General features: G+C 46.0%; 2 protein-coding genes across 2 annotated transcripts in view; one reads left to right on the forward strand and one right to left on the reverse strand.

The window, feature by feature from the left end:
* Positions 1 to 5604: 5604 nt before the first annotated feature.
* TMEM97 (transmembrane protein 97) lies at positions 5605 to 11197 on the reverse strand. The gene is made up of 3 exons (XM_044287444.1): positions 11002 to 11197; positions 8809 to 8953; positions 5605 to 5876 (listed from the first exon to the last, which is right to left on the reverse strand). The coding sequence occupies exons 1-3, from the start codon at positions 11119 to 11121 to the stop codon at positions 5626 to 5628; spliced, it is 516 nt and encodes a 171-aa protein (XP_044143379.1). The 5' UTR covers positions 11122 to 11197; the 3' UTR covers positions 5605 to 5625.
* Positions 11198 to 11259: 62 nt separating this feature from the next.
* LOC122932506 (putative nuclease HARBI1) overlaps positions 11260 to 20115 on the forward strand; it is a 38930-nt gene continuing 30074 nt past the window's right edge. Inside the window, exon 1 of the mRNA XM_044286968.1 lies at positions 11260 to 11300. The gene's annotated coding sequence lies outside the window, so the exon portion shown is untranslated. The remainder of the gene's footprint in view (positions 11301 to 20115) is intronic.

Below are 20115 nucleotides of genomic sequence, written 5' to 3' on the forward strand. Positions count from 1 at the left end.
TTCCTGGACCGACAACCCCCATATAATTGAAGGGGGGAGGGGAAGAGAAGGTTAACGGCTGTTTCTCTGAAACAGACTGTTTCACCGCTTTTAACGGCTATTTTCTCCCACTGTTGTGTGAATGTAGCTAGAGATGAGCGAAGCGACTTCGGATGCTACATCCGAAGTTGCTTTGCTAAAAAATTTGTTAAAATGCTGTACTGAGATCCTTCTACGATGAGGTAAAGTCCGTTATTCGCGGTCGCGCAAGACTACGTAGAAAAACTTTGGTAATTATTACATCGAAAAACCTTGGAACCGAACTCTGGTACGGTTCCAAGGTACCGCTAAGGGCTCATTCACACGACCGTAAGGGCTCTGTGCCAATGCTGCAGACCGCAAATAGTCTGCACCGGTACCGGCGGTGTGCACTTCATATGGCGGATGTGGACCTATTGACTTGAATGGGTCCGCAATCGGCAAGATATGGCAAAAGATAGGATATGATAGGAGCAGGCCTTGTCATAAATTAGGCACAACCTCCTGCAGTCTGTGCACCTAAACTGAAATCTTTAGCAGCTCCAAACTGCCGAGTTGCATTTCTAAACTATAGGGATGGTCCATTTGAACCTAGGAATGGTTCTTTGGCCGATGAGTGTGTAAATATATTTGAGAACTCGAAGCTTTGCTCATGGGTAGTTGAGGTTAGTGTGGCAGCTAACCATCTACAGGCAGCCACTCCTGAATCTGCCAAAACGAACACAAGGTCATCAGGACCAGCTCTAAAAGGTATGTTAAACTTTGAACATATTTCTTATCTTCTGATATCAAGTATAGTTTTGGCAGAAGTCTGGGTGTTGATACCACCAGGGACTGCTGGAGAATAGCAGCACCTATCACTAACAAAGAGAACCCGATAAGAGCCAAAGGGGGCTGGGTGCTCATTAAATTGACACTTACTTTCCAGGTGAAATTTCAGTATGGGCCATAGTTTGTGCACATGAGGAATAGCCATATACTTAATTCTGTGACGTGTATCCTGTCTTTATCAACTGTCTTCCCCTGTGCAGGCTCCATCTATAATTGTCAGTAGTCCTCAGTCTAAATACTTCCTAAAAGCAGCAGCCTTTCTGTATTTGTGCCTCTCTCTGCAGCTGCTCCTGCCTCCATAAACTTCTATGGACATCAACTGTAACCTGATCTCTCAGTAACACTGAAAATCTGTTTTCAGCTTTGCTTCTTTGAAGACATATTTTAGTAGTGAATTGAGAGTGAGTGATCAGTGCAGGAGGTGTGTGTCTGGTAAATGGAGAAACAGGTACTGTGTTTTTCACCCCATAAGACTCATTCCCCCCCCCCCCCAAAAAAAGTGTGGGAAAAATGTCCCTACGTCTTATGGGGTGAATACTAATAAGCGCTTCCATTAGTACCGGAGGACTGGGAAGCGGTGAAGGCTCTGTACTCACCGCTTCCTGGTCCTCGGCTGTGCACAGCGTGAGGGCGCTCTGTGACCTCACGCTGTGTGCTCCAGTTCACAGAACAGCTGGAGGCAGGATGAAGAAGATTGTGCTGGAAGAGAGGAGCGATGGCGTCTGGGAGCAGGAGAGGTAAGTGTTTTTTATTTATTTTAAGTTCTCTGTGGCTTGGGGTCTGATGAGAGGCATGAGGGTCTGATGATGGGCATGGGGGCTGATAAGAGGAAATGGGGGCTGAGGAGAGGCAAGGGGCTCTTATCTGAGGTCTGATTGGGGGTCATTCACATTGGGGTCTGATCTGAGGTCTGATAGGGGCTGTGAGCTGAGGTCTGATTAACATTGGGGGTCTGATAGGGGCTGTGAGCTGAGGTCTGATTAACATTGGGGGTCTGACCTGAGGTCTAACGAAAAAAATGTTTTTCTTATTGTTCTCCTCTAAAACCTAGGTGCGTCTTATAGGGCAAAAAATACGGTATATTTCTGTAGTAAGATATATTACAAAGTTTCTTTGCTTGCACCACTGATTAAAACGACTGGTATTAACAACTCCACAACCTCCTTGTTCTGACAGTCGGTACTAGTCTTGGCTAATTACCCCTCAGCAAACTAATAGTCTTCTTACAGGTCTCTAGGACTAGAATTTAAGCACCGATGAAGACTGATGACCAAATACAAGGAGTGGTACATTTTAAGAATCAAGTGTCCCACGTATTTGAAAAATACCTTTTATTTATTAAACCGTATGAAGATGATGTGATTTTCCCAACATTTGTAAATATATAAAACCAAAATAAAGTAAAATGTAATATCTGTAAGAAATGTTTAACTTGATTATGTTCTACAGACATCCACTAAACTCATGGTCTGGCAATGAATGAAGCAAATTTACCACTTTTACCTTTTCCTACTTACATAACTGGACATCTTGAGAACTCATTCAGATAACAGACACAACACAGATATGTCTTATCTCCTATATTGGACTTGAACATGATCTTTACTTTAATCCATTGACTGGCCTTCGGTACAACATTGCATTTTTTTTTTTATATTTTATGATATTACAGCCCCTTTAAGGACCTCCATATACCGAGCTCATAAGGCCATACAATACACTGGTGTGAGTCCTTAGTCAGGGTTTCTTGGTATATTATCTTACTAAAAATGTAAGAACAGCTTTCCCTGCTCTGGTTGTAATTCCTCACTCTACTGTGGCTCATATACATGTGTATGGGGGGGGAGATTTTCAATCCATCCCTCTCCATATCTGCTACGTGAGACTCTCTCTGGTGGGAAGCAATTTCAGGACAAAGCTCCCCCAGCTTCTACTTCCTTCCCACCTCCCCTCCCACAGCATGCACAGCAATCTGCCTTCTTTGTCTTTTCTTTATTCCTTTACAGGTTTTGTGAAGGTATAATGCTGGCCATATGTTTTACATTGGCCGAACACTAGTTTGCCTGACACCTATCTCTCCCAATCCCCCTATAAACATGCACACTCAGCACATATATGTCCTGAATGGGGAGAGAGGTAAATGATATCTGAACCGAACGCTCTTGCACCTGTTTGCCCTAAAGCCTCAGAGATAAGAGTATAAGTGTGTGATTGAACAATTCCTTATCAGTCAACTGTTATCTTTATCCTTCACCTGTTATTCTGCTGCGATAAGACTTTGGCGTGGCAGAAAAACTTCAAGACACTTCTGACAGCGGCTTATCTCCCTGGAGAGCAAAAAGATTTGGCGAAAATGTGCATCTGTCAGTGGAGAGTCGGGAGCTCCCCACACACATAAGATTGTCTGCCAAAACCGCTAAATCTTTTGATGTAACTCGCACTGGATGATACATTTGGTGCATCCACACCACATAGCATATATCGTAAAAATAGCTGTAATACACGAAAGTGCTATGACAGACATGACCCCCCCCAGGCACACAGAACAGTATATTCAAGTCTCCATTGGATGGGCATTATCCATATATAGGACTTGACAAATAAAGTCAATGGGCCAGATTTATCATGACTCTGACAGCTCACTCCACTTTCACATATGGCTAAAGTCAGTTTTAGCCAAGTCAGATTTATGATCGGCCCTTTAAGACTGTAATAAATGTGGTTTGATGGTAGCAGTTTATCCGTCAGTAAGCAGCTTTACAAAAGTCGCACGTTTTTATGAAAAAGTCGCATGTTCTATTAAAAAGTCTCATAAGATAAGCATGGTCCTCACTGGAGTGAAGTTGCGACTTTTTTAAAAAGTCCCAATAGTAAATCTGTCTAGAGATTCATTTACATACGAAAACACGCCCACTTTCAGAAAACTGGAGAGCCTAGTGCAGAGCAGAAAAAAGTCGCAAATTTGTGCGCAGTTTTAGCCTTTGGGACTTTTTTGCGACTTTTCCACTCCACAAAAGTGACTTTGCCTAATGATATATCTGGCCCAATAACTTCATATAACTTGCACATAATAGGAAACCAATACAGACCAGGAGCCTGGAGGGAACACCAACCCCGATGCGCGTTTCGCCTCGCCTCCAGGCTCCTGGTCTGGATTTGTTTCCTATTGCTACTTTGCACATGTGTAACCTCTGCATTGCCTTATTTTGTTTGTATTTTTTTTATCTGCCTGTCCAGGATTAATTCCTGTTGGGACTTTTTTAATACAATTTTATTTAGGCATCGCCTTTTTGGAATTGTGCAATACCATCTGTAGGAACATGGATGATTATGTACAAGTTGAATGAAGTTATTGACTTTATTTGTCAAGTCCTATATATGGATAATGCTCATCCAATGGAGACTTGAATATACTGTTCTGTGTGCCTGGGGGGGAGGGGGGCGGTCATTTCTGTCATAGCACGTGTTGTGTATTACTGCTATTTTATGATATACGCTATGTATTGTATGATTTTCTACTAATAAAATATAATGTTACATTATATGTGTGTCTTTAAATATTTGGTGATTCTTTGTATATTTTCGCACATATTCAACTATTTGCGGTTTGCTAATATTGGATGTGCATCTTTAAACACTTGGCAAACTTTATGCCACTTTCTGGTTGGTTTTAGACCAATTTTGTTCGGCCAAAAATATTGGCACATTTCATGCCTCACTCCTTTCTGCTAAACATCCCTTTTCCTCCACCTTGTAAAGGCTCACTTATGCATCGGGTGGTTATGATCGGGTGAACGCCCATTCCTGATCACTGCCCCATTACCCCATCATTGACAACAATGAGAGCACTAATAAGTATTGGTCCACACAGTGCTGATGATTGCACCATGTAAATGGATCTTAACGGGGTACTCCCATCTGGACATTTATTGTATATCGATAGGATACGCTGTAAATGTCCAAACGGTGCAGCTCGACCATTTTATGGTGGCCGCTCATGCACAGCTTGCTCTTCATTTGCAGTGGACAGCATTTCGGAGATGTTTGGCATATCATATCAATAAGGGTACTTTCACACTAGCGTTTTTCTTTTCCGGCATAGAGTTCCATCCTAGGGACTCAATACCGGAAAAGAACTAGATCAGTTTTATCACCATGCATTCTGAATGGAGAGTAATCTGTTCAGGATGCATCAGGATGTCTTCAGTTCAGTCTTTTTGACTGTTCAGGACAGAGATAATACCGCAGCATGCTACGGTTTTATCTCCGGCCAAAAATCCGGAACACATGCATTTATTTTTATTTTTTTTTACATAGGAATGTATTAGTGCCGGATCCGGCATTCAAAATACTGCAATGCCGGAAACGTCCTTCTGGTCTGCGCATGTGCAGACCGCTAAAAATTTGGAAACAATAAATGCCGGATCTGTTTTTTTTCCGGATGACACCGGAAAGACGGATCCGGCATTTCAATGCATTTGTAAGACGGATCAGGATCCTGATCAGTCTTAAAATGCCATCAGTTGCCATAGGTTTTGACGGATCCGGCAGGCAGCCTGCTGTATTCCTCTGCTGCAAGTGTGAAAGTACCCGAAGCCACAAATGTCCAGATGGTAATACATAGGTGAAGAGCAGAAGGTGGTCCTAAAATTAATAAAAAACACTCAAGATAAACAAATATTTATATGAAAAATAACCAGACACTCATCGCCACTGTCCATACTTAACTCTACAATTAGGATGGATTAAGACGTCTTATGTTTATAAAATCTTGGTTTATTTTCTCTTCCGTTTTTCTTCTTTACAATACTGAGGGCTAAACAACATGGTGAGCAGGATCAGTACCGGGATCACCAGGTAGGGGGCGTATACAGACACTAGAGTCAGACGCTCCTGCGCGGTAGGAGAATCCACTTGGCTTGTTTTTGGGAAGTCACCATAAAGAAGGTGAGCGAGAATTGGCAAGACTGTAGTGGCTACATGAGAAGAATAGACAATGGCAGGAATCCTGATCCAGCGACATCCTCCTAAATATGGAAGGAGCAGAAACTGAGAATTAGTCCTCACTGACAGGGAACAGCTACAAGCTTTATCATCATTATAACTGAAGGCCTGGAGACAGGACAAGCATTGCAAAGAAAGCACTTTGTAAACATGTAGGGGTATGTTCACATGGTCAGGATTGGCAAAAGTCTAATGCAGGGCAGGAATCTGCAGCCAAGACTTACCTATCCCCTCTCCTGACGTGCCTGTTGTAGCAACCACTTGTAATAATTCTGGGGCATATTATTCCTAAGCCTCTATTTTGTGCCATTCCTCTGTTATTTCTACTAGAAGTTTATAAATCATTTCCCTGCAGGCTGCAGTGAGGGTACAGATGGGTGTTACCAGTTGGGGGGGTGTCCTTGCACAGTCTGACATTATCCAATCAGTGCCAGACTGTGTAGGGACACCCCCCAACTGGTAACACCCATCTGTACCCTCACTGCAGCCTGCTGGGAAATGATTTATAAACTTCTAGTAGAAATAATAGAAGAATGGCAAAAAAATTCTGGAGCTTGTGACTGGACCATCACCTCCATCATTGTAGGGTGCATGAGCGGAATCCACGTAAGGCCTCATGCACACGACCGTATACATTTTGCAGTCTGCTAATTGTGGATCCACAAAACATGGCCGAGTGCACGCCACCAGAAACGGACATGTCCTATCTTTTCTGCAGGGTCGCGGAATCAGGGTGTGGATGCAGACAGAACACGGTTTGCTGTCCCCATCTTTTGCGGCCCCATTGAAGTTAATGTGTCCATATCCGATCCACAAAAAATGCGGACAGAAACTACGGGCCTTTGCATGAGGCCTAAGGCTCCATTCACACGTCCGCAATTCTGTTCCGCATTTTGCGGAACGGAATTGCGGACCCATTCATTTCTATGGGGCCACACTATGTGCTGTCTGGATCCGGAAATGCGGATCCGCACTTCTGGCTCCGCAATTCCGTTCCCGAAAAAAAAAATAGAACATGTCCTATTCTTGTCCGCATTAGGCATTTTCTATTATAGTGCTGGTGATGTGCGGTCCGCAAAATGCGGAACGCACATTGCCGTGTCCGTGTTTTGCGGATCTGCAAAACACATACGGATGTTTGAATGGACCCTAAGGCCTCCTGCACACGAACGTTGTGTGCATCCGTGGCCATTGTGCCGTTTTCCGTTTTTTTTCACGGACCCATTGACTTTCAATGGGTCCGTGGAAAAATCGGAAAATGCACCGTTTGGCAGCCGCATCCGTGAGCCGTGTTTCCTGGCCGTGAAAAAAATATGACCTGTCCTATTTTTTTCACGGCCAACGGTTCACGTGCCCATTTAAGTCAATGGGTCCGTGAAAGAACACGGATGCACACAAGATTGGCATCCGTGTCCGTGATCCGTGGCCGAAGGTTATTTTCATACAGACGGATCCGAAGATCCGTCTGCATAAAAGCTTTTTCAGAGCTGAGTTTTCACTTCGTGAAAACTCAGATCCGACAGTATATTCTAACACAGAAGCGTTCCCATGGTGATGGGACGCTTCTAGTTAGAATACACTACAAACTGTGTACAAGACTGCCCCCTGCTGCCTGGCAGCACCCGATCTCTTACAGGGGGATATGATAGTGCGGCACCTGAAGGGGTTAATTGTACTATCATATCCCCCTGTAAGAGATCAGGGCTGCCAGGCAGCAGGGGGCAGACCCCCCCCCTCCCCAGTTTGAATATCATTGTGCGGCCCCCCCCTCCCCTGTTGTTAACTCGTTGGTGGCCAGTGTGCGCACCCCCCTCCCTCCCTCCCTCTATTGTTTTAATACATTGGGGCCAGTGTGCGCGCGCCCCCAACCCCCCCCTCCCTCCCTCTATTGTTTTAATACATTGGGGCCAGTGTGCGCACCCCCCAACCCCCCCCCCCCCCTCCCTCCCTCTATTGTAATAATAGCATTGGGGCCAGTGTGCGCGCCCCTCCAAACCCCCCCCCCCCTCCCTCCCTCCCTCTATTGTAATAATAGCATTGGGGCCAGTGTGCCCCCCCCCCCCCCCCGATCATCGGTGGCAGCGGAGTAGAAGATTTTCATACTTACCTGGCTGCTGGCTGCTGCGATGTCTGCGTCCGGCCGGGAGCTCCTCCTACTGGTAAGAGACAGCAATGCGCCGCACAGACCTGTCACTTACCAGTAGGAGGAGCTCCCGGCCGGACACAAAGATCGCAGCAGCCAGGTAAGTATGAATCTTCTACTCCGCTGCCACCGATGATCGGGGGGGGGCACACTGGCCCCAATGCTATTATTACAATAGAGGGAGGGGGGGGGGGGGTTGGGGGGGCGCGCACACAGGGGGCAGTCATGTACACAGTTTTTTTGTATATTCTAACCTGAAGCGTCTCCATCACCATGGGAACGCCTCTGTGTTAGAATATACTGTCGGAAATGAGTTTCACGATGTAGCTCATATCCGACAGTATATTCTAACATAGAGGCGTTCCCATGGTGATGGGGACGCTACAAGTTAAAATATACCATCGGATTGGAGAAAACTCCAATCCGATGGTATAACAGAACTCCAGACTTTACATTGAAAGTCAATGGGGACGGATCCGTTTGAAATGGCACCATATTGTGTCAACATCAAACGGATCCGTCCCCATTGACTTGCATTGTAATTCAGGACGGATCCGTTTGGCTCCGCACGGCCAGGCGGACACCAAAATGACTTTTTTTTTCATGTCCGTGGATCCTCCAAAAATCAAGGAAGACCCACGGACGGAAAAACGGTCACGGATCACGGACCTACGGACCCCGTTTTTGCGGACCGTGTAAAAAAACGTTCGTGTGCAGGAGGCCTAAATCTAACAAAATCTACAATGAATTAAGACGGGCTGCGAACAGAGGAAGGACATACAAAGACATCTGCGTGACGGAACACTACTCACCTTTAAAGAAGGCATATGTCGCCACGGGGAAAAACGGAAGCTGCACAATGGCTTCACAGTATACGAAGCTCTTAAACCAGGGAGGGGGGTTCAACATCAGGTGGTCTTTAAAGGTGACACAGTACCATTTCATCAAATCAAGCAGCTGATGGACAGAAAATGGAACAAGCGTTCATACAGACATATGGCAAAAAAAAGCTAAAAACAGCTACAGAAAGCTTTTACGTATTAAGTGTGGCAGAATTAAAGATCACCGATCAGCAGGATCGACCCTGATTGCCTGGTAGGGTTGATCCTGCTGATCCAAATAATTCCTGTCTTGTGAAATTCAGTAATGTCATTACTGAGAAAAGAAGACTTATATTCTGTATGCAAATGAGGGCTTCAGTGCACTGAGGGGAGGGGCCTAGCCTGTCAGTGCACCTTAGCTTTCTAGTGCAAGACTCCACCCCCAGTGCACTGAAGCACTCATCTGCCTGCAGAATAAATGTATATTTTCTTGGGAAAGCTGCAACTTATTTTCACAAGACAGGAATCATTTTGATCAGCAGGATCAACCCCCACAGGTAAGGCTACTTTCACACTAGCGTTCGATCGGATCTGTTCTGAACGGATCCGATCATATTAATGCAGACGGAGGCTCCGTTCAGTACGGATCCGTCTGCATTAATAACTTAGAAAAAATTCTAAGTGCGCAAGATGCCTGAGCGGATCCGTTCAGACTTTCAATGTAAAGTCAATGGGGGACGGATCCGCTTGAAGATTGAGCCATATGGTGACATCTTCAAGCGGATCCGTTCCCATTGACTTACATTGTAAGTCTGAACGGATCCGCTCGCCTCGGCACGGCCAGGCGGACAGCTGAACGCTGCAAGCAGCGTTCAGCTGTCCGCCTGTCCGTGCGGAGGCGAGCGGAGCGGAGGCTGAACGCCGCCAAACTGATGCAGTCTGAGCGGATCCGCTCCATTCAGACTGCATCAGGGCTGGACGGAGGCGTTCGGGTCCGCTCGTGAGCTCCTTCAAACGGAGCTCACGAATGGACCTATGAACGCTAGTGTGAAAGTAGCCTAATATGGCATGTTTGATAGGGTTGATCCTGCTGACAGGCGTGTTTTAAGCCGTAGGTATGATTTCCTCCCATGAGGCATTACTTCATATTCTGAATCAAGACCATTAGGGGCCGCACATTACGGTGGCAAAGAACCACACAGGAAACCACGGGCAGACTGCATAGTAATTACTGGCCCTTCCTCCTCCGATTATAATGCAGAAATGGGGATCGGATGACCAGTCTGTGCCAGTCATTTTGTCACGTGACCTGCCTCAATGTGGTGCAGTGACGTCACATGGTGTTCTGGATGTAATATGGGTCACTAAGGGTGAATTCACACGTGGCAGATCTGCTGAAGGAACTGTGCCTGTCCCATCCTCCATCTGAATGGGGCTTGCAGAAATCCATGCACATGCTGCAGAAACAACCCTATTTACATACAGCAGACATTTCTTCAACAAATCTGTATCATGTGAATACAGCCTAAAAGAGCAAACAAGTGAGGTGCCTGCGGCGTTTCCACCTTAAAGGGCCCATTGAAACCCCTTATAGTGAAGATCTTTTCCTATTAAAGTAACAAGTGCCAAGAAAAAAGTAACCGCAGCCGCAATGTGTGAATGGGCGTCATTCTAGACCAGGGATCATCAACCTTTGGCACTCCAGCTGCTGTGAAACTACAACTCCCAGCATGCACATTGTAACTCCCGTAGAAGAGAAAGGAGGATTGTGGGAGTTGTAGTTTCAGAACAGCTGGAGTGCCAGAGGTTGCTGATCCCTGTCCTAGACACTCATCGGGGTCCACTGAACACCTTGGGGGATATTTATCAAATTGGTGTAAAGGAAAACTTCTTTAGTTGCCGATAGTTACCAGATTCCACCTTTTATTTTCCTAAGGAGCTCTGGAAAATGAAATGTGGAATCTGATTGGTTGCTAGGGGCAACTAAGCCCGTTTCCCTTTACACCAGTTTTGATAAATGACCCTCATTAAGTGCAATAGAAAATTATGCAACTGTCCATAGCAACCAGAGTGCTGCAGACCAATGAGAGTTGGAGGTGATAGGTTGCCATGGGCAACTGCTCCCCATTCTGTTGGTTTCCTCAGCGCAGCCCCCACTGTATTACATGGGCGCCGGATACTGACCTCCTGCGGGTACCAGCTGGCGGGGAGCACGGCCTGCAGGTCCACCAACAGCGTGATAGGAATGTGGGAGAAGAAGTAGAAGAAGAACACCCACTCCAGCAGCCGGGTGACCGTGGCCATGATGTCCGGAGAGCAGCGCTGACAAGAAGACCAGCGGCAGACCTGTCACCGCTCACACCAGACAGCTGGCTCCGCCTCTCTCATATCGCCAGCCAATCACAGCATGGCTCGTCACATCACATGACAACAGGAGTAAAAACTAAGGGACATTGGGTAAAGTACAGTGGTGACGGCGGGAGGTGAGTAGTCTGTAGATACAGCATACAGGCCAAAGGCCACATCTTGTTAGAGTTGTAGATGCAGATATTACAGGTCAGCCCCGTCCCTACATGCTGACCACACCCCTAACAGTAACCATAGTGTCCGACACGGGAAGATTTATCAGAACTGATAGTTGCCCGTAGCAACCAATCAGACTCCAACTTTCATTTTCCAAAAGAGCTCCGAAAAATGAGAGGTGGAATCTGATTGGTTGCCGCCTTTCCCAACAAAAAATACTGACCAAGTTAAAGAGAACCTGTCACCTCAAAAACGCATATAGAACTGCCAGCATTACCTCATGCTGTTAACCCCTTCAGAAGCGAGCCATTTTTCACCTTTCCACACAGGCCATTTTTAGCAAATCTGACCAGTGTCACTTTATGTGTTGATAACTTTAAAACGCTTTTACTTATCCGGGCCATTCTGAGATTGTTTTCTCGTCACATATTGTACTTCATGACAGTGGTAAATTTGAGTCCAAAAATTTCTTTTTTATTTATAAAAAACCCCCAAATTTATATAATTTTTTTTTTTTTACTATTTTAGATAAATAGTAATAACTCCAAAATAGGTCTACTTCATGTTTGGATCATTTTGAAAATGAGATTAGATTTATTTTTTATTTTTTTGGGACGTTAGAAGGCTTAGGCTACTTTCACACTAGCGTTCGTCGGTCCGCTCGTGAGCTCCGTTTGAAGGGGCTCACGAGCGGACCCGAACGCTTCCGTCCAGCCCTGATGCAGTCTGAATGGATGCGGATCCGCTCAGAATGTATCAGTCTGGCGGCGTTCAGCCTCCGCTCCGCTCGCCTCCGCACGGACAGGCGGACAGCTGAACGCTGCTTACAGCATTCGGGTGTCCGCCTGGCCGTGCGGAGGCGTGCGGATCCGTCCAGACTTACAATGGAAGTCAATGGGGACGGATCCGTTTGAAGATGCCACAATATGGCTCAATCTTCAAGCGGATCCGTCCCCCATTGACTTTACATTGAAAGTCTGGACGGATCCGTACGAGGCTATTTTCACACTTAGCTTTTATATGCCAATATAATGCAGACGGATCCGTTCTGAACGGAGCCTCCGTCTGCATTATTATGATCGGATCCGTTCAGAACGGATCCGATCGAACGCTAGTGTGAAAGTAGCCTTAGAAGTTTAGAAGCAAATCTTAAAATTTTTAAGAACATTTCCAAACCCCAATTTTTTCAGGACCAGTTCAGTTATGAAGTCACTTTCTGGGGCTTACATATTAGAAATCACCCATAAATCACCCCATTTTAAAAACTACACCCTTCAAGCTATTCAAAACTGATTTTACAAACTTTCTTAACCCTTTAGGTTTACGAGAATTAAATGAAATTTCAAAATTTAACTTTTTTAGCACATTTTAAATTTTTATAAATTTTTTCTGCAACACATCAAGGGTTAACAGCCAAACAAAACTCTAAGGCTAGGTCTACACAACGACATTTGTCGCGCGACAATTTTTATAATGGCAGTCTATGCTGTCGCACTGCAACATGCTGTGACTGCGACGCAACAGTCGCAGAAAATTCATTCGAGATGGATTTTTCTGCGACTGTTGTGTCGCAACAGCAGCATTTCGCATGTTGCAGTGCGACACCATAGACTGCCATTATAAAAATTGTCGCGCAACATTAGTGCAACAAAATGTCGCACGACAAATGTTGCGCCCTATCTGACGCGCGACAAATGTCGTGTAGACCTAGCCTAAATCTATTACCTTGAATCTGGAGTTTACAGAAACACCCCATGTGTGCTCAAAACCTGATGGGCGCACAGCAGGCTTCAGAGTGGAAGGAACACCATATGGCCTGTTTCACACGGGCGTTGCGGGAAAAGGTGCGGGTGCGTTGCGGGAACATGCGGGATTTGCACGCGCGTTAGAAAAATCTGCATGTTTGGAACCCAAACCCGAACTTCTTCACAGAAGAAGGTGTTCTGTAGATTGTATTATTTTCCCTTATAAGGGCTCTTTCACATCTGCGTTTTTTTCTTCCGGCATAGAGTTCCGTCGTCGGGGCTCTATGCCGGAAGAATCCTGATCAGTTTTATCCTAATGCATTCTGAATGGAGTGAAATCCGTTCAGGATGCATCAGGATGTCTTCAGTTCCGGAACGGAACGTTTTTTGGCCGGAGAAAATACCGCAGCATGCTGCGCTTTTTGCTCCGGCCAAAAATCCTGAAGACTTGCCGCAAGGCCGGATCCGGAATGAATGCCCATTGAAAGGCATTGATCCGGATCCGGCCTTAAGCTAAACGTCGTTTCGGCGCATTACCGGATCCGACGTTTAGCTTTTTATCAATGGTTACCATGGCTGCCGGGACGCTAAAGTCCTGGCAGCCATGGTAAAGTGTAGTGGGGAGCCGGGGAGCAGTATACTTACCGTCCGCGCAGCTCCCGGGGCGCTCCAGAGTGACGTCAGGGCGCCCCAAGCTCATGGATCACATGATCGCATGGCACGTCATCCATGCGCATGGGGCGCTCTGACGTCATTCTGGAGCGCCCCGGGAGCCGCGCGGACTGTAAGTATACCGCTCCCCCGCTCCCCACTACTACTATGGCAACCAGGACTTTAATAGCGTCCTGGCTGCCATAGTAACACTGAAAGCATTTTGAAGATGGATCCGTCTTCAAATGCTTTCAGTACACTTGCGTTTTTCCGGATCCGGCGTGTAATTCCGGCAAGTGGAGTACACGCCGGATCCGGACAACGCAAGTGTGAAAGAGGCCTAACATGGTTATAAGGGAAAATAATAGCATTCTGAATACAGAATGCATAGTAAAATAGCGCTGGAGGGGTTAAAAAAAATAAAAAAATATTTAACTCACCTTAATCCACTTGATTGCGCAGCCGGAAAAAAAAAAACATTTTTAAAGGGCTTCTGTCACCCCACAACAGTCTTTTTTTTTTTTGGGGCTAGTTACATTCATTATAGCGCGATATATGAGAATATAATGTTGTCACTTACTTTCATGCGGCCGTTTCTTGAGAAAACAAAGTTTTATAATATGCAAATCCGGTCTCTACCAGCAAGTAGGGCGTCTACTTGCTGGTAGCCGCCGCAGAAAACCGCCCCCTCGTCTTGTTGATTGACAGGGCCAGCCTTGATCTCCTCCGGCCGGCCCTGTCAGTATTTCAAAAATCGCGCGCCTCTGTTCATTCGGCGCAGGCGCTCTGAGATGAGGAGGCTCGTCTCCTCAGAACTCCCTCACTGCGCCTGCGCCGATGACGTCTTCTCTTTCGGTGATGTCATCGGCGCAGGCGCACTGAGGGAGTTCTGAGGAGACGAGCCTCCTCATCTCAGAGCGCCTGCGCCGAATGAACAGAGGCGCGCGATTTTTGAAATACTGACAGGGCCGGCCGGAGGAGGAGATCACGGCTGGCCCTGTCAATCAACAAGACGAGGGGGCGGTTTTCTGCGGCGGCTACCAGCAAGTAGACGCCCTACTTGCTGGTAGAGACCGGATTTGCATATTATAAAACTTCGTTTTCTCAAGAAACGGCCGCATGAAAGTAAGTGACAACATTATATTCTCATATATCGCGCTATAATGAATGTAACTAGCCCCCCCCAAAAAAATGACTGTTGTGGGGTGACAGAAGCCCTTTAACTCACCTTAATCCACTTGATCGCGCAGCCGGCATCTCTTCTGTCTTCTTTCTTCGAGGTGTGCAGGAAAAGGACCTGTGGTGACGTCACTCCGGTCATCACATGATCCATCACCATGGTAAAAGATCATGTGACGGACCATGTGATGACCGAAGTGATGTCACCACAGGTCCTTTTCCTGCACACAGCAAAGAAATAAGACAGAAGAGATGCCGGCTGCGCGATCAAGTGGATTAAGGTGAGTTAAATTATTTTTTATTTTTTTTTAACCTCTCCAGCGCTATTTTACTAAACATTCTGTATTCAGAATGCGATTATTTTCCCTTATAACCATGTTATAAGGGAAAATAATAATGATCGGGTCCGCATCCCGATCGTCTCCAAGCAACCATGCGTGAAAATCGCACCACATCCGCACTTGCTTGCGGATGCTTGCGATTTTCACGCAGCCCCATTCACTTCTATGGGGCCTGCTTTGCGTGAAAAACGCACAAAATAGAGCTTGCTGCGATTTTCACGCAACGCACAAGTGATGCGTGAAAATCACCGCTCATGTGAACAGCCCCATAGAAATCAATGGGTCCTGATTCAGTGCGGGTGCAATGCGTTCAACTCATGCATTGCACCCGCGTGGAATTCCCGCCCGTGTGAAAGGGGCCTATGGCTTTTGGAGAGTGGATTTAGCTGGAATGGTAATTGGGAGCTATGTCGCATATGAAGACACCCTGAGGTGGCTCTACAGTGGAAACCCCAAAAAGTCCCCCCATTCTGAAAACTACACCTCTTAAGGAATATTTCAAGTTGTGTACTAGTGAGCACTTAGACCCATCAGTTGTTTCACAGAATTAGGAAATTCGGCGGCTGTAAAAATTAAAAATATTTTTTTTCCCCAGAAAAAGTGGCTTTACACCCACATTTTTCACTTTCACAAGGGCTAACAGGACAAAATGCACCCCCTAATTTATTGCCTATTTTCTAATTACAGCAATACCCCATATGTGCTTGTTTATTGCTATATGGACGTACCACAGGGGTCAGAAGGAAAGGAGCACCAAATGGCTTCTGGAAGGCAGATTTCACCGGAATAATTGATAGATACCATCTTGCAATTGAACGCACCCTGAGGTACCCCTACAGTGGAAACCCCCAAAAAGTGACCCCATTCCTGAAACTACACCCCTCAAGGAATATTTCAAGGTGTGTAGTGAGCACTTTAACCCATCAGGCGTTTCACAGAATTAGGAAACGCTTGGCTGTGAAAAATAAAAATTTAAATTTTTTCCAGAATAAGTTGCTTTACACCCAAATTTTTCTCTTTCACAAGGGGTACCCCACATTTTGTTGCCCATTTTCCCCGAATATGCCAACACCCCATATGTGCTCTAAAAATGATGTATGGGCGCATGGCAGGGCTCTATAGTCAAACAGCTAAATATGAATTTTGCTGACCTGAATTGGCAGACATGTATTTTAGCTGCCACCTCGCATTAAATAAATTCCCGAGGTCCCCAGAAATGAAAAACCCCAACTAGTGACCCCATTTCGGAAACAGCACCCCGTATGAACATTTTAATTGGTAGAAAAGGTACATTTCAGCAAACAGGTGTCTCACAGAAGACAGAAACACTTGTGATAGCATTTCAAAGCACACATTTGTGGGGGAAAAAAAAAAATTACTAGCAAACCCCAATTTTTTTTCACAAAAAGGGGGAAAGGAGAAAATTCACCCCAGGATGTGTTCCCTATTTTCTCCCTATTCAGGAAACACCCCATATTTACATGTGGCCTGCTGTATGGGCGCCCCTCAGGCAAACTGCAAAATATGAATTTTGCTGACAGGCGTGAATTGGCCGACATGGATTTTAGCTGCCATGTTGCATTCAATAAATTCCTGATGTCCCCAGAACTGAAAAACCCCAACACTGGACCCTATTTCGGAAACAGCACCCCCGTATGAACATTTTAAGTAGTAGAAAGGGTACTTTTCAGCAAACAGGTGTCTCACAGAAGACAGAAACACTTGTGACAGCATTTCAAAGCACTTATTTGTAAAAATGAAAAATCACTAGCAGACCCCAATTTTTCACTTTCGCAAGGGGTTAAAGGAGAAAATGCACCCCAGTATATGTTCCCCATTTTCTCCCCATTTAGAAAACACCCCATATGTGCTTGTAGCCTGCTGTATGGGCACACAGCAGGGCTCTAAAGGCAAAGTGCAAAATATGTTTTTTGCAGGCCTGAATAAATAGACATGAATTTTAGCTGCCATGTCATGTTGCATTAAATAAATTCCTGAGGTCCCCAGAAATGAAAAACCCCAACTAGTGACCCCATTTTGGAAACAGCACCGCCGTTCGAACATTTTAAGTAGTAGAAAGGGTACTTTTCAGCAAACAGGTGTCTCACAGAAGACAGAAATACTTGTGATAGCATTTCAAAGCACACATTTATAAAAATGAAAAATTGCGGTACTAGCAGACTCCAATTTTTCACATTCACAAGGGGTTAAAGGAGAAATTGCACCCCAGTATATGTTCCCCATTTAGCAAACACCCCATATGTGCTTGTAGCCTGCTGTATGGGCGCACAGCAGGACTCTAGAGGCAAAGTGCAAAATATGTTTTTTGCAGGCCTGAAAAAACACATGGATTTTAGCTGCAATGTTATGTCACATTAAATAAATTCCTGAGGTCCCCAGAAATTAAAAACGCCAAGAAGTGACCCCATTTCGGAAAGAGCACCGAACGATTTAAAGGGGGAAAGGGAACTTTTGACCTAACAGTTGTCTCGCAGAAAAGAATTTGTAGTTGTTTGAAAGTGGATATGCAAGCGAGGTGGACTAAATCAAAGATATAAAGTGGAAATATTGCAGGGAACATAAAGGATGTAATTAAATTAATACTCCATGGATGAGTGGTATATTCTGAAACACATCTGCATGCACAGGCCAGGTTTTTGAGGGCAGGTTTTGCAGTGGTAAATGGTGTCTTTCCTTATTCCCCTTTTGGAACACGCCCTGCATCTTTTTTGGGTCCTTCCCTTCCTTGCTGTCTGGGGACTTGACCTGGAAAATATTACCCTGGTATAACACGGGCACTGCAACTTCCTGAAGTACTGGGACCCTCCCCGGCCTCGATTTGAAAAATTAGGGCCTTGATAACCACCTCTTGGAACTGACGCTGGGTTCACACCTGAGCGTTCGCGATGGAGCGCTCTGTATGCGCGATTGTACCGGCGTTTGCAATCGCGCATACAGAGACAAGCGAACGCCCATTGTCGCGCATTTCCGAAAGTCTATGTACGGGAACGCGCGACAAGACGCCCCAAAGAAGCTCCTGTACTTCTTGGGGCGTCGGGCGTTTTACAGCGTGCTCGTACGCACTGTAAAACGCCCAGGTGAGAACCATTCCCATAGGGAAACATTGGTTTCTCCTTGTTGAGCGTTTTACAGCGCGTAGGAACGCGCTGTAAAACGCTCAGGTGTGAACCCAGCCTGAAGGAAAGTTCCTCTGTGGCCTGCAGAATGAAATAGCCTGTACGCATTGCACATTGCCATCTGTACAAAGTGTACGGCCAGCTTTTTGTACCACACTTTCGTTTTTCGTGTGGCACTGTAGGGATTCAGGGGTTGATCTGAAAGATACACCCCTCCCATGTGCCTGTTGTAGTCCAGGATACAAACTGGTTTGGGGTCAGTGGTAGTGGTACCTCGTACAGGAGCAGGGGAGCTGGCGTTAGTGTGAATGTTGGTCAGTACAAGGACGTCTCTCTTGTCCTTGTACTTAACCACCAGCATGTTAGCATGGAGGAGAGCCCTAGTTTCACCCATTCTCAGTGGTTGCCCTACCAGGGATCTAGGGAGGCCTCTTTGATTTTTGCGCACTGTGCCGCAAGCCACAGTACCTCTGGCAGTTAGGGACATGAATAGGGGTATGCTGGTATAATAGTTATCCACATAGAGGTGGTAACCTTTACCTAGCAGTGGGTGCAGTAATTCCCACACAATCTTCCCACTAACTTCTAGGATGGGGGGGGAATCTATCCCTTCATAAACGCGGAACTTGTGGGTGCACCCGGAGCTACTCTCACAAAGTTTGTATACCTTTATGCCATACCTTGCCTGTTTGCTAGGCAGGTACTGGCGGAATCTAATCCTCCCTTTGAACAGTAATAGGGACTCATCTACACAGACATTTTTATCGGGGGGTTGTACACCTCACCAAACTTTGTGCTGAAGTGGTCAATGACAGGCCTAACTTTCAACAGACGGTCAAATATTGGGTTGTTTTGGGGGGGGGCACTGTGCATTGTTGTTGTAGTGTAGTAATTTCTGAATTGAATCAAATCGATTCCGGGTCATGGTCTGACTGTAAATTGGAGTCTGGTAGAAAATGTCCGAACTCCAATATTGCCTAATGGTTGTTTTTTTTTTATAACGCCCATATGCAGCACAAGTCCCCAAAATGTCATCATCTCTGCTGCACTTACTGGGGGCCAACCTTGGGGTCTAGCATATGAATCAATAAATTGTTGGGCGTATATATTGGGAAGGGACAGGGACGGAGGGAGGTTTAGGGATCTGGAACAGCTGCAAATGAAAAAAATAAATTTGTGCAGCTATTCCAGATTTTCTTCTTCTTTCTTCTTCTTTTCAGCAGGAAAGGGGTAAAATGCGCAGTGGTGTGCACCACAAGTCCCGGCAAGCCACAAGCAGCACAGAAAGGCACAGAACCTCTCTGCATGCAGTCACCAGCTAGAATGGCTGCATGCAGGGAAGTTCTGCCTCTTCCTGTGAAGCTATAGCGCTGCCATTGGCTGGAGCGTTGTCCCAGCCAATGGCAGCGCTGGCAGGGGACCCAAAACACTGGTGTCCCCTGCCTCACCTCGGAGGTGACCAGTGCTGACCAGTTCAGCACCTGCCACCTCCCCCTAACCTCCTCCCGACCCGCCGCAAACACTCTGACAACTTCATGCGCTGCGATGTGCCGGTCTTCATTGATTGGCCAATCTACTGGATCAAACATATGATTATTAAGACTGGGGGCTACTGTGAGGTATTGCTGGCGGTTTTATATGCGTTTTTGAGCTGACAGGTTTCTTTTAAATCTCACCCAGGGGTGTGGTTTCAGGGGCGTGTCTTAACATGGAGTGTTAAGT

The sequence above is a fragment of the Bufo gargarizans genome, chromosome 3 (genome assembly GCF_014858855.1).
Source record: "Bufo gargarizans isolate SCDJY-AF-19 chromosome 3, ASM1485885v1, whole genome shotgun sequence".
In the NCBI taxonomy this organism is placed as follows: domain Eukaryota; kingdom Metazoa; phylum Chordata; class Amphibia; order Anura; family Bufonidae; genus Bufo; species Bufo gargarizans.

What these genes read in the sequence shown, in the direction of transcription:
- TMEM97 (XM_044287444.1), bottom strand. Translation starts at nt 11,121, where the DNA reads ATGGCCACGGTCACCCGGCTGCTGGAGTGGGTGTTCTTCTTCTACTTC. An exon ending in CCAGCTGGTACCCGCAGGAG is followed by an intron (nt 8,954 to 11,001) that starts GTCAGTATCCGG and finishes TCTGTCCATCAG; the next exon opens with CTGCTTGATTTGATGAAATG. An exon ending in GACATATGCCTTCTTTAAAG is followed by an intron (nt 5,877 to 8,808) that starts GTGAGTAGTGTT and finishes TTCCATATTTAG; the next exon opens with GAGGATGTCGCTGGATCAGG.